The sequence below is a fragment of the Hemitrygon akajei genome, chromosome 2 (assembly GCF_048418815.1).
Source record: "Hemitrygon akajei chromosome 2, sHemAka1.3, whole genome shotgun sequence".
Taxonomy (NCBI): domain Eukaryota; kingdom Metazoa; phylum Chordata; class Chondrichthyes; order Myliobatiformes; family Dasyatidae; genus Hemitrygon; species Hemitrygon akajei.
Window position 1 is genome coordinate 53,527,638 of NC_133125.1, and position 12,575 is coordinate 53,540,212.

The 12,575-nt window shown below is 36.3% G+C and overlaps 1 protein-coding gene across 4 annotated transcripts in view; it reads left to right on the forward strand.

Annotated features, from left to right (window-relative positions):
- smarca2 (SWI/SNF related BAF chromatin remodeling complex subunit ATPase 2) overlaps positions 1-12,575 on the forward strand; it is a 122,313-nt gene that overhangs the window by 33,093 nt on the left and 76,645 nt on the right. For all 4 annotated transcript variants that reach the window (XM_073072230.1, XM_073072255.1, XM_073072246.1 and 1 more), the window contains exons 6-11: positions 303-549; positions 3,030-3,156; positions 4,791-4,964; positions 8,116-8,289; positions 11,064-11,231; positions 12,002-12,055. In XM_073072230.1, coding sequence (XP_072928331.1) covers positions 303-549; positions 3,030-3,156; positions 4,791-4,964; positions 8,116-8,289; positions 11,064-11,231; positions 12,002-12,055 — 944 coding nt within the window. The remainder of the gene's footprint in view (positions 1-302; positions 550-3,029; positions 3,157-4,790; positions 4,965-8,115; positions 8,290-11,063; positions 11,232-12,001; positions 12,056-12,575) is intronic.

A 12,575-nucleotide genomic window follows, 5' to 3' on the forward strand; every position in this document is an offset into this window, starting at 1 on the left:
TTATGCTATCCTGGGTTAGAACAATTTGAAAGTTTGGTCTATTGACTACTACAGATTTCCAATACTGTGATGCTAAATGACATACATAACTTCGATACACTCGCTGTGCAGGCCCCCCCCCTCCCCCACCCCATGACTTTTCTTCTTCTACATATGAGCCAATTGATGCATTGTTTTAATCTCTGAGAAATTTGGATATAAATCTGATATTTATAGATTTTATTCTTTGCACTATGATAATGAAATAGGAACGCAATGTAATAAACCCTATTTTTCATTTGTCTTTGTGGAAAAAAATATAGGTCAAGTTAATGAAATGGGAATTCCAAACGCTTCTCAAAAAATACCTACTCAAGCTACTTGTGGAAGACCTTCTCCTGCGCCAGCTGTGCAGACAACTCCTTCTGGCCCTGGGGCATCGTTGCCACAACAATCTGTTGTCCAGCCTTCACCAACTATCCAACTTCATCAGAAGCAAAACCGTATAACACCCATCCAGAAACCACAAGGGCTGGATCCTGTTGAAATTCTTCAAGAACGAGAGTACAGGTGAGTTCAATTGTTAATACTAAAATTTGTATTTTCTCTCTGTGTGGTAACAGCAATCTCTTTTAAGGCCGTATCTTGTGAATAAAGCACAAATTCTGTACATCTCCAAGTTTAATATTTCATCGTAGCTGGTTTGAAAAATTTACCATTAAGACCTTGCTAATATAAATAGTAGTACAAATACCTTGGGAAAGTTTTGAGTACAGATTACAGATAAATGTTGAACATTCTTCATAAGCACTTTTTTATTTTTGTCAAATGCTGGCTGAGTTTACTGGATTAAAGAAGAAATGTTGGTTTAATCTGTACATCCTGTACATCAGAAATAAAAAGCATGCTAAAATAGCTTTTGGTTTTTTTAAATGGCTTTACTAATTATTTAGATTTCTTGATTTTTATCTATATTTCCAGAGTCACTTTATCTTTAATGTCATCGTCATTTATGGTTGAAATTTCAGAAGACAAAATCAATCTTTGATTGTTCTGCTTGTGATAAAGAATTAATTGTGACAAGTTCATGCTGAGATAAAGCTTTAGAAACAATGTGCCACAGCTGAAGCCTTGTAGCAATTGAGTTTGCAGATTGCAGACTTTCTTTAAGGAAAGGGAACTTGAAGGTAATGGGAGTTTTTTTGAATTTTATAAATTTAGACAAGGTTGATGTGGATGGCCATAGTGGTTCTAGTTGTTGGTCATAATTAGGAAACTTCAGTAGAAGGTTGTTACTAATGAATCCAATGGAAAAATAAGAATTTTTTAAAACCACTGATTATATTTTCACTATAATCAGAATTGGGTTTAATATCTCTGACGTGTGAAATTTGTTGTTTTACAGTAGCAGTATATTGCAATACATAATTTTAAAAGAACTATAAATTACAATAAGAAATATATAACAACCTTAGTTAAAAAAAAAAGAGAGCATACATAAATAGTGAGGTAGTGTTCATTGTCCATTCAGAAATCTGATAACAGAGGGGAAGAAGCTGTTCCTGAAATGTTAAGTGTGTCCTCAGGCTCATGTATTTCCTACTTGATGGTAGCATTTAGAAGAGGATGTGTCCTGGGTGAGGGGGGCTGCCATCTTCTTGGGGCATAGACTTTAGAAGGTGTCCTCGGTCCTTAGGATGCTAATGCTTATGATGGAGCTGGCTGAGTTTAAAGCTTTCTGCAGCTTTTTTCCGATCCTGTGCAGTGTCCCCTCCATACTAGACTTGATGCAACCAGTTAAAATGTTCTCCATGGTACACCTGCAAAAATTTGAGTGTCTTGACGATATGCCAAGTCTCCTGAAACTTCTAATGAAATGTAGCGGCTGTCATGCCTACTTTGTAATTCTATCAATACGTTGAACTCAGGTTCGATATTCAGAGATGTTGACATCCAGTAACTTGAAACTGCTCACTCCTTACGCTGCTGATCCCTCTGAGGATTTGTATGTGTACCCACGACTTCCCATTCCTGAAGTCCACATTCAGTTTCTTGGTCCATGATGTTGAGTACAAGATTGTAGTTGCAACACCACTCAACTAGCTAATCAGTCTCTCTCCTGTATGCCTCTTCATCACCATCTGAAATTCTGCCAACAATAGTTGCCATTGGCAAATTTATAGATGACATTTGAGCTGTGCCTAGCCACGCAGTCATGGGTATAGAAAGAGTAGAGCAGTGGTCTAAGCACGCATCCTTTAGGTACACAAGTATTGATGGTCAGCGAGGAGAAGATGTTATTTCTGATCCAAACAGAGTTATCCCGGTGGGGAAGTCAAAGATCTAGTTGCAGAAAGAAGTGCAGAGATTTTGGAGCTTGTTGATTAGAACTGAGGAGTATCATTGTGTTGAATACTGAGCTATAATCAATAAACAGCAGCCTGATGTAGGTACTACTATTGTCCAGATGATCCAAGGCCAAGTAGAGAGCTAGGGAGATTGCATCTGCCTATTGTTCTGATAGGCAAATTGCAACAGGTTCCGGTCCTTAGGCAGGATTTGATTCTGGCTATGACCAACCTTTCAAAGCACTTCACAGTAGATGTAAGTGCAACTGGACGGTAAGTCATTCAGACAGCTCACTCTGCTCTTGGACACTTGTACGGTTGTCGCCCTTTGAAGCAAAGAGGAACCTCCAAAAGCAGCATTGAGAGATTGAAGAATAAGAAATGATTAAAAATTAATTGATGTTTTCAGATTCAGATAAAATGAGTGTTCAGTGGGGAGTCTCAAGCGGAGTAATAAGATATGCTGGTAAGTCGTAACAAGGTGGATATAATAGGAAACAGGTCACCTGGTCCATAAACATTGGCTTAGACCGCTGTTTGCATGCTTATGTATTAAGTCATTCTGTACAGTTGAATCATATTAACAATAACTTCATGAATATAATTTTACAAAATAATCTTTGATTTTGATCATGAAAATATGAGCTGTTTGCTCTTAAATTGCAAGCTGGTACAATTAATTATATATTTCTTGTCTCAAAGACTTCAGGCTCGAATTGCACATCGTATTCAAGAGCTTGAAAACTTACCTGGTTCTTTACCACCAGATTTGCGCAATAAAGCTACTGTTGAATTAAAAGCTCTTCGCCTGCTCAACTTCCAAAGACAGGTTGGTATATGTTAGGATTATAGAATGATGAACCACAAGGGGATTTGATGACGCCTGATTTCTTTAACTGCACAGCAATTTCAATCATATAATCCTCCACATTTACCTATATCCTGCTTTTTGTTTCTTCAACTAACTCTGGACAAATAAAAAGAAAACTACTGTTAATAATTAGATCATACAAATAAATCAGCACCAGATTTTCTTGAAAATTCATTGTTTTCTTCATATTCTTCAGAAGAGATCTACTGAAGTCACACGAATTACAAGTGGCTGCATTTCCACCAATGTGGCTGACTGTAAGTTCCTCCTCAGTCAGGGACACCTTGGATGGAAGTAAATGCCAATTTACCATGGACATTTACAACCTAGAAACATTTTTTAAAATTATTAATCCAATACTTTTAAATACCCTTCGTAAACAAAAATGCATGTTTTTTAAAAGCCATATTTCTGGTTTCTTAATGCAACTCTGCATTAATTGCACATCTCTACTCTTGAAGTTGATTGTGATCTAAACCTTTAACTTCTGTGGTGCTTTTTTATGAAAGTGCTTTGACAGCATTGGTGGGAAGCAATTTCTGGAATTTAAACCCAGTGACGAAGAAACAGCAATGTATTTTTAAGTAAGGATGGTGAGCAACTTGGAGAGTAAGCAGGTGGTGGTGTTCCCATTCACCTGAAGGCCTTGGCCATGGCCTTGGAATCCATGTACTGTCAGCTGTTACTTGACATGGACTGAGTTGAAATGGCTGGTCTCGTTCTTTGATATTGTTGATCTCATGAAGAAATGAATATGAGTGATAAACTCAGTAAACATGAATATCTTTATAGAGAAAGGCTGGATTATCTTTGGCACTCATCTGCTGGGTGCCAACATTTAAAGATGGAGATATTCATAAAGCCTTTGCTCCCATTAGTTTTTTTGTATGTGTACACATTTGCTTGTAGGGTTCCAATCTAATCCATCATTTGAGGGATTAATTGGCTCTGTATTACTGCATGTATTGCTCCATACGCTCTAATATGTCCTTGTAATTAAGTTCCCACATCCCTTGTATCATTCTAATAATTCTCTTCATCAACCCCAGTAAGAGCTAGACATCCTTCCTGAAAAGTTGTGTCTAGAATTGGACCCAATCTCACCCAGCCTAAATTAGTGATGAATAAAAACAAACAAAACAGCGAGTGTTAGAAATTAGAAATTCATTCCGGACAAGATCTGTGCCAAAGCGAATCAAATTAACATTTTTGGCTGATAATTTATTTTTTTTATGTTGGCTCCTTCACTTTTTGTATTTGTTTATATTCATGAACTTTTCCTCTTCTGTGCTAGTTCACAGTTTGTAAAGTTAAGGGATCCATCTATATTTATATTTTTTTCTCTCTCTCTCTCCAAGTAGAATTCTATCATTATTTTCAAAATTGGGATTTTTTCAAAAGTAATTGTTCACCTATATCTTTATTGTTATTCAAGTATATTTGTATTCTTCTTCAATTTCATGTCAAAAAGTGAACCGTTTTGTATTTTTCTATTGACTAAATGCAGAACTGCAAAAGGTGTAAATGAAACTAACTGGACTTTAATTTTGCAATGAAAACATTTTTAACTTGTTTACCTTTTTAAACTGCAGCTAAGGCAAGAAGTCGTTGCTTGCATGCGTCGTGATACAACTCTGGAGACAGCACTGAACGTGAAAGCCTATAAACGAAGTAAAAGGCAGTCATTAAGAGAGGCTCGTATCACAGAGAAATTGGAGAAGCAACAGAAGATTGAACAAGAACGTAAGCGCCGGCAAAAACATCAGGTATGCAAATAATTTTTAAAGCTGTGCAATTTGGATTCCTTTTTGTAAAATTAAAATTTGTCGAATAACTTCAGTGGGATTTATGCTGCTAGATTTGCATTGAAGAGAAAATTTGCAGAGTAGTGTTGCTGTGATTTATTAATAACTATTCTGACACCAACCCATAAAATTTGTGTTTGGTGAACACTGCAATGATACTATGTAATGTGTCTGCTTTGTAAATTTTATTTACTTGAATTTTTGCAAGATGTAAGAATTCATATAATTGGAGTTATAGTCTATGCAAGGTGCATCAAGAAATATCAGAATATATTTGACGTGCAACTTTATCTGAAAGGTTGTACTAATAAATACTAAATTACTAAATAGATCTGATGCTAGCATTTGACTTTACCACAGTATTTAGGTGATAACTTGGGTAATGCTTTGTTTCTTCATGCTGTTCTATTTTTATTTTGTAATATTCATTTGCTGTGCATAATAAATTTGCCAACTAAAGATGAATATTCCATTTAATAATCTAGTACTGAATCTGTTAAATTAATTAATGTTAGTACCAGGAAATATTGTTAATACCATGTCATTTAAAGTAAAATTGGATAGTTATATGGACAGGAAAGGAATGGAGGGTTATGGGCTGAGTGCACGTCGGTGGGACTAGGTAAGAGTAAGCGTTAGGCATGGACTAGAAGGGCCGAGATGGCCTGTTTCTGTGCTGTAATTGTTATATGGTTATCTGAAACCAGATCATATAAATTTCAACACAGTGAAATTTCAAGAATATCATTGGTTTTCTTAAGCATTCTCTCAGGTCAGGGATGACTTTGAATGCATTTCATTATTGTGCATTTTAAAGTAACTGATGAGGTCAATTTTGGGGAGCTTATGGTTCCCACAGATGGCGCACTAAGTGAATAGTTTAGCAGAAAAAGTGAATCATCTCACAATTATACAAGGTTTCTCGCTGTGGTCGTGATGCATAGACCAGAGTTTCTCAGTATCACTTTAAGCAGTCAGGATCCCAAGAATTGGTGGAGTTGCTAGTTAGATAGCCATGACTATATTAAATGCCAGAGTAGCTTGAATGGCAGAAAAACTTGCTCTTTATTTAAGGATTGCCTTTATTTGTCACATATACAGTTGCAAGAAAAAGTTTGCGAGCCATTTGCAATTACCTGGTTTTCTGCACTAATTACTCAAAAATGTGATCTGATCTTCATCTAAGTCACAATAATAGATGAGCACAATATCCCTAAGCTAATAATACACAAGCAATTGTACTACTTCTCGTCAATGCTGAGTACGCCACTTAAACAATCAGTCTAGATTCAAAACAAGTACGTGAACCACTGGAGTAATGCCTTCTAGAAAAGCTATTTGGAGTCAGGTGTTTCCAATCAATGAGATGAGATTGGAGGTGTGGGTTGTAGAGGTGCCCTGCCATATGAAAAAAAGCAGTCAGATTGCTGACAGAGCCTGCTCTACTCAACAAAGATCTGTTTATGTGCACTATGCCTAAATCAAAACAACTTTTAAAGAACCTTAGAAGAATTGTAGAGATGCATTAAAAAACCTACAAAAGCATTTCTAAAGACCTGAGTGTTCATCAGTCCATAGGAAGAGAAATTGTCTACAAATGGAGGAAATTCAGTGCGCTGCTACTCTCCCTAGATGTGGGAGTCCTGCAAAGGTCATACCAAGAGCACAACGTCCAATACTGGTGAAAAAGAACCCAAGGGCAACAGCCAAAGACCCGTCGAAATCTCTAGAATTTGCTAAAGACTCTGTTCAGGTGTCCACTTTAGGAAAAACACTGAACAAGAATGGTGTTTGTGGAAGGACACCTTGGAGGAAGCTACTGCTACCCAAAAAAAAAACAAATTACTGCATGTCTTAAGTTTGCAAAAGACCACCTGGATGTTCTACACTGCTTCAAGGACAATGTTCTGTGGACAGATGAGACAGAAGTTGAACTTTTTGGCAGAAATGCACACCACTATGTTTGAAGGGAAAAGGGCACTGCACACCAACCCCAAAGCTTCATCCTAACTGTGAAGCATGGTGGAAGGGGCATCATGGTTTGGGGCTGCTTTGTTGCCTCAAGGCCTGGACAGCTTGCAATTGTTGAGGGAACAATGAATTCAAAAGACATTTTACAGGAGAATGTCAGGGTAGCGGTTTGTTATCTGAAGTTTAATAGAAGTTGGATGATACAACAAGATCATGATCCGAAACACAAGAGTAAATCAACAACAGAATGGATTAAAAAGAAGAAAATTTGTGTTTTGGAATGGCCAAGTCAGAGTACAGAGCTTAACCCAATTAAGATGCTGTGGCATGACCTGAAGATGGCTGCTTATGCAAGGTATCCCAGAAATATTGATGAACTGAAACAGTTTTGTATGGAAGAATGGTCTAAAATTTCTCCTCACCATTGTGTGAGTCTGATCAATAGCTACAGGAAAAGTTTGGAGGTTATTGCTGCTAAAGGAGGTTTTACCAGTTATTAAATGCAAGAGTTCACAGACCTTTTCCAGCCTGGACTGTGAATGATTAAATAATGTGTTCAATAAAGACATGAAAAGTACAATTAGATATATTGGGTTAGTCAGTTATTGTGACTTAAATGAAGATTAAACCACATTTTATGAGTAATTCAGAAAACCAGGTAAATGTAAAGGGTTCGGAAACTTTTTCTTGGAACTGTACATTTAAAATGCACATTGAAATGCATTGTTCACATCAAATCAAATTAGCAAAGTTTGTGTGGCAGCCCGCAAATGTTGCCGTGCTTCTGGCACCAACATAGCGTATCCATAGCTCTTCTAACCCTAACTTCATGTCTTTGGAATGTGGGAGGAAACCAGAGAAACCATTTGTGGTCAGGAACGTACAAACTCATTACAGATTGTGGCGGCAATTGAACCCGGATCAGTGCTTGCTGGCATTTAAGTTGGATATTTAAAAACTCCAGTTCATTATTGAAGGAGTAGGGGATATTGACAAAATTCCCTCCGAAGCATGAAGTTTGCATTAGCAGATCATTTTTAATTTGGTGCCACTCGGATTTTGCAACTAGTCTTGTATTTTAGTTGAGATGAAATTGACATTTGCCTCGATTCTGACTTTTTTTTTATGATACTTGTTTTAGGAATATCTCAACAGCATATTGCAGCATGCAAAAGACTTCAAGGAATATCATCGTTCAGTTACAGGGAAAATTCAGAAGCTTTCCAGAGCAATTGGTACTTGGCATGCCAATACCGAACGTGAGCAGAAGAAGGAAACGGAGAGGATTGAGAAAGAAAGAATGAGGAGACTAATGGTAATTTGGAATTCATATTGGATGCTTGTTAGTTGTTCTACTTTACTGTTGAAAGTTTTTGATAATGAAGTGCCATTATTTTTTGCCCTTAATACAATTTCAAAATAAATATGTAGAAAGTGACTTAATGGTTACCAGAATGAAAGTACTACAAGGAAACCAGTGTTTTTCATGAGGAATGAATGGCAGCAGTTCTGAATTGTTGGTCTTTTCTCTTTTAAATGTGCCTTTCCTAGTATTCATTACTTTCTTTAAAAGTAGAGAATGAAATATTTGATTAGAAGATGTATTTGTAAAATCTGTTGCAAGTTTAGATTTGGAGTTGTATGATTGTATTTTAATTTGGATGCTGCGTATTCAGTGGCTGTGAGCTGACTTCCTGTTTTTACACAGCCTAATTTAGCTTGAGTCCTGTTGGAGGTGTATTTGTTGGTGGGTTTTTTTCATATTTCCGCATTGGAGACATTGCTGCTTTCTTTTTTGATACCAGACAAAGTTTTGATTTATTTTCATTGATCTTTTGATTTTTGGGCTGAGAGATTTGTATTATTTGCATAAGGATCTCTTTGGTTTTTTACAATTCAAACTAAAAAAACTGCAAGCAGCAAATGAAATCCCTCATTAAAACAAATGTCAAGTCAATATGGATTAATGTGGATTTTAAACTGTAAAGATATAGGCAAATGTCTGTTCAACTATTTATTCAGATAAGTTTTGGGAAACAAGTGTTAATGAGGAGGTTTGTATTCCATACTATTTATATTCATTTGTATTGAAGTACTCAGTATTAGTCTATATTTTCACATAAATTTGCATTCCTGAGTTTCTGATAGTCACTTAAAATGTTTACTATTTGGTGTCTCCTGACTCTCTGCCTCTTGCATCTGTGCTTATAAATATTAATGATTTGAGAACCTTTCTGCATAATTATTAGGCAAATTTAAACTAAAGTTGTCAAAATACTGAACTTACTGAACAGAATAATAACATAATAGAATTAATGAATGGCCACACCATCTGGGTGTTCAGTGAGTGTGCAAAAGATGACAAACTGTGTAAGTACCAAAAGAAAGAAATAATAAATAAGCAATAAATGGAGAGTCCTTGAAAGTGAGTCCGAAGGTTGTGGGAACATTTCAATGATGGAGCAGGTGAAGTTATCCCCTCTGCTTCGAGAGCCTGATAGTTGAGGGATAGTAACTGTTGAAACTGGTGGTGCAAGTTCTGAGGCTCCTTGTACCTTCCTGATGGTAGCAGTAAGAAGAGAGCATGACCTGGGTGGTGTGGGTCCCTGATGATTGATGTTACAAACCTGCAACAATGCTCTGTGTAGATGTGCTTAATGAGTGGGGAGAGTTTTACCCCTGAAGGACTGGGTCGTATTCACTATGTCATGTTCCATACCATGCATGTAATAAATTTCATAAAACTTGGGCGAGCACTGTATTTGATCAATCTTACTGAATTGTTTTGGTCCTGGAGGTTGAGATATGCAAATTCAAAAGGTTGAATCTATATGCTCCACCTGCTAAAGAATCTTAATTAAAGAGGGTTATAGTAATTCAGTCTAAAAGGCAAAAAGGAAAGCTTTGTCCTTTAATGTTTTGTAGGGATTTGTTCCTTAGCTGCTGTTTATAATGTAGTGTTCTTAACTTTAATGGATTCTGTATCTCAAAGTGATTTTTTTTAAACCTAAATATCATTGTCATTTCAGAGTAGGCCAAGGAGCTGAGCTGAGGGTGAGATTTTTGCCAGCTGACAAGATAATTGTAGTGGTAGCCTCCCTCACTGCCACCAAAAGCCTTGTCACAACTTGGATCACTCTGCTGGAGTCTAGAATGCTTTAGGCTACAGAGTTTGCTTCCCTCTTTCCTCCCTCCCCATCCACATTCAATGCCTCTTGTGGGGTTGGGAAGAAGGGGACTCTGAGCCAGCAAGACCCTGCCCAGCATATTTGAAATTTTAAAAGTCTCCTCAATAAGTTCCCAGATGCTTGTCTCTGCAAAACCTGTAGGTGAATGGTTTGCATCTTGGATACTAAAACAAAATCAGCTAATTTATTCATATAAAGCTGGGAAACTTGTTTCTGTTAAAATCTGCTCTGAGTCCACACTGTTCACTATTTGCAAACAATTTGGCCTGTGGAATTGGTCAATTTCAGAATTTAAGATCGATACCAGATTGAACATAAAGTAAAATTAAACACACTGGAAGGTATTAATGATCTTTCAGGATGGATCTTCAAATTTACTTTTCAATTATAAGAGTAGGCTGGTGGAGTTTGGCAGGAAGAATTAAGGTGTTTCTTGGAGAACAGTTCTTGTGTATTAGAGGAGCAGAATCGTCTGAGGATGAGTTATATCTATTACTTATAATGGCATCAAATTATAAAGTCAAAACGTAAGCAAAACAATCTTTTCTATATTGATAGAAATTTAAATAAATAATTTGTGGCAACGGACTTTTGTTTAGACCACATCTAACAATTAAAAACTCCATTAATCCAGCGTGCTCAAGACTTTGTGTGGGACTAGTGGATTTTCAGGATGCTGTTTTACTAATACTTCAACACACTTTTAGATGACTTTATTTTTTGGATATTATGCAGTAGATTAAATTTTCCAATGAACCCAATAGGTTTTGAGGGTTTTAATGAACAGAACTGGCTGAGTTTAAAGGAAGTGCAGCAACCAGGGCTAGAGGGTCACCCATTTCTATTCCTTAAATAAATAAAATTTGCCAATTAAAATTCATTTTTAATTTTATGAAACCAGGCAGAAGATGAAGAAGGTTATCGAAAACTAATTGATCAGAAAAAGGATAAACGTCTGGCATATCTGCTTCAACAAACAGATGAATATGTAGCAAGCCTTACTAAACTGGTCTATGAGCATAAAGCTGCCCAAGCTGCTAAGGAAAAGAAGAAGAAGAAGAAAAAGAAGGTTTGAGTTGTGTTTACTAATGTTGTCAGAATCTAGATGTGTTTTGATTTTGTGGTGGCTTAGTATGAATTACTTTAAACTGTGTTTTTTCCTGTTTTGCTTTGGGTGTGAATGGATAGGAAATGATTTCTGGGACATGTAGGTTAATTTTGACTTTTTTTACTTTAAGTGTATTGATTGTTGAAGGTGTATTTGCCCTTTTTTTCCATTTTCATTTTTCTTTCCTATCTTTGATTCTTAAGTATTTCTCCTTCTAGTCTGTATTCCTTCCTGCTTTTTCTAAAGCAATTCAATTGAAGTTGTATTAATCAGAAGGAATTAATAGTATTTCAATATTTTTGCTGAAATTGGACATAAGTGTGTAATACATATTGTTAACTAATTGATAAGGGAAAATAGTTACGAACTACCACAAATGAATCCTTCCAACATTTCAGAAGGTAGAGACTTTCAAGCAGTATCACAATGCTGTCAACGTTGACATTTTAATGACATTCTTACCTTTCTGTTGAACTTAGCAGTTTCAGACCACCTTCCAGAGATTTTAGCACAATCTGAGCTGTCTTTTGAATGAGACATTTAATTGGAGGTACATTTGTTCTCTCAATTGAATGGAAAAGGTTCATTAGAACTACCTGAAGATGTGTGTTTTTTGAGGAACTCTCTTATGTTTCTTTAATTTCCTCATTGAGGTAGATAATTGATGTTCATACTGAAAAAGTTTATCTTACGGTTAACAACAATATTTCAATACTCTTTAAAATCATCAGAAAACTGAAGAACCTGCCGAAGGAATGAGCTCCAGCCTTGCTCCTGATGGTGAAGTGAGTTATTTTTTTCATGCATTACAAATGAGTTTTTCTATCTGCCAGAGTGAGTATGGTTATAAAGTGATAGTTAATTTGGGTACCCAGTAGAAATTTTCTTGAAGCAAGGAAGAAGAAATGGAAATGCTTAGCTAAGTAAATGAAATGGTGCCACCTTAATGTCAACAAATGATTCAGGATGGGGTATGGACCTTGATGGCTTTCACAAAATAATTTTCCTGCCTGAAACAAGCATTTGGAATTTGAATAATTGGGTCATTTCATAATTTAATTGGTTACTTTGGGAGAATTGGGAAGCATATGATTTCTTCGACTTAACTCATCTCCCCATGCTTGTAGTGGGCCATTGTAGATTGTTTAGTAAAGGATTTAGAGAAAACTAGTATGTAATTTCCTGTAAAGCCAAAAATTCTTAAGTTTTGGTGCATGGGTGAGGAGATTGGTTGTTGGTTCTGAAAACTCACAGTAAGCTGCAAAACATATAGAAATTGTACTGCAAAGACTTGCTGAAGTGGAT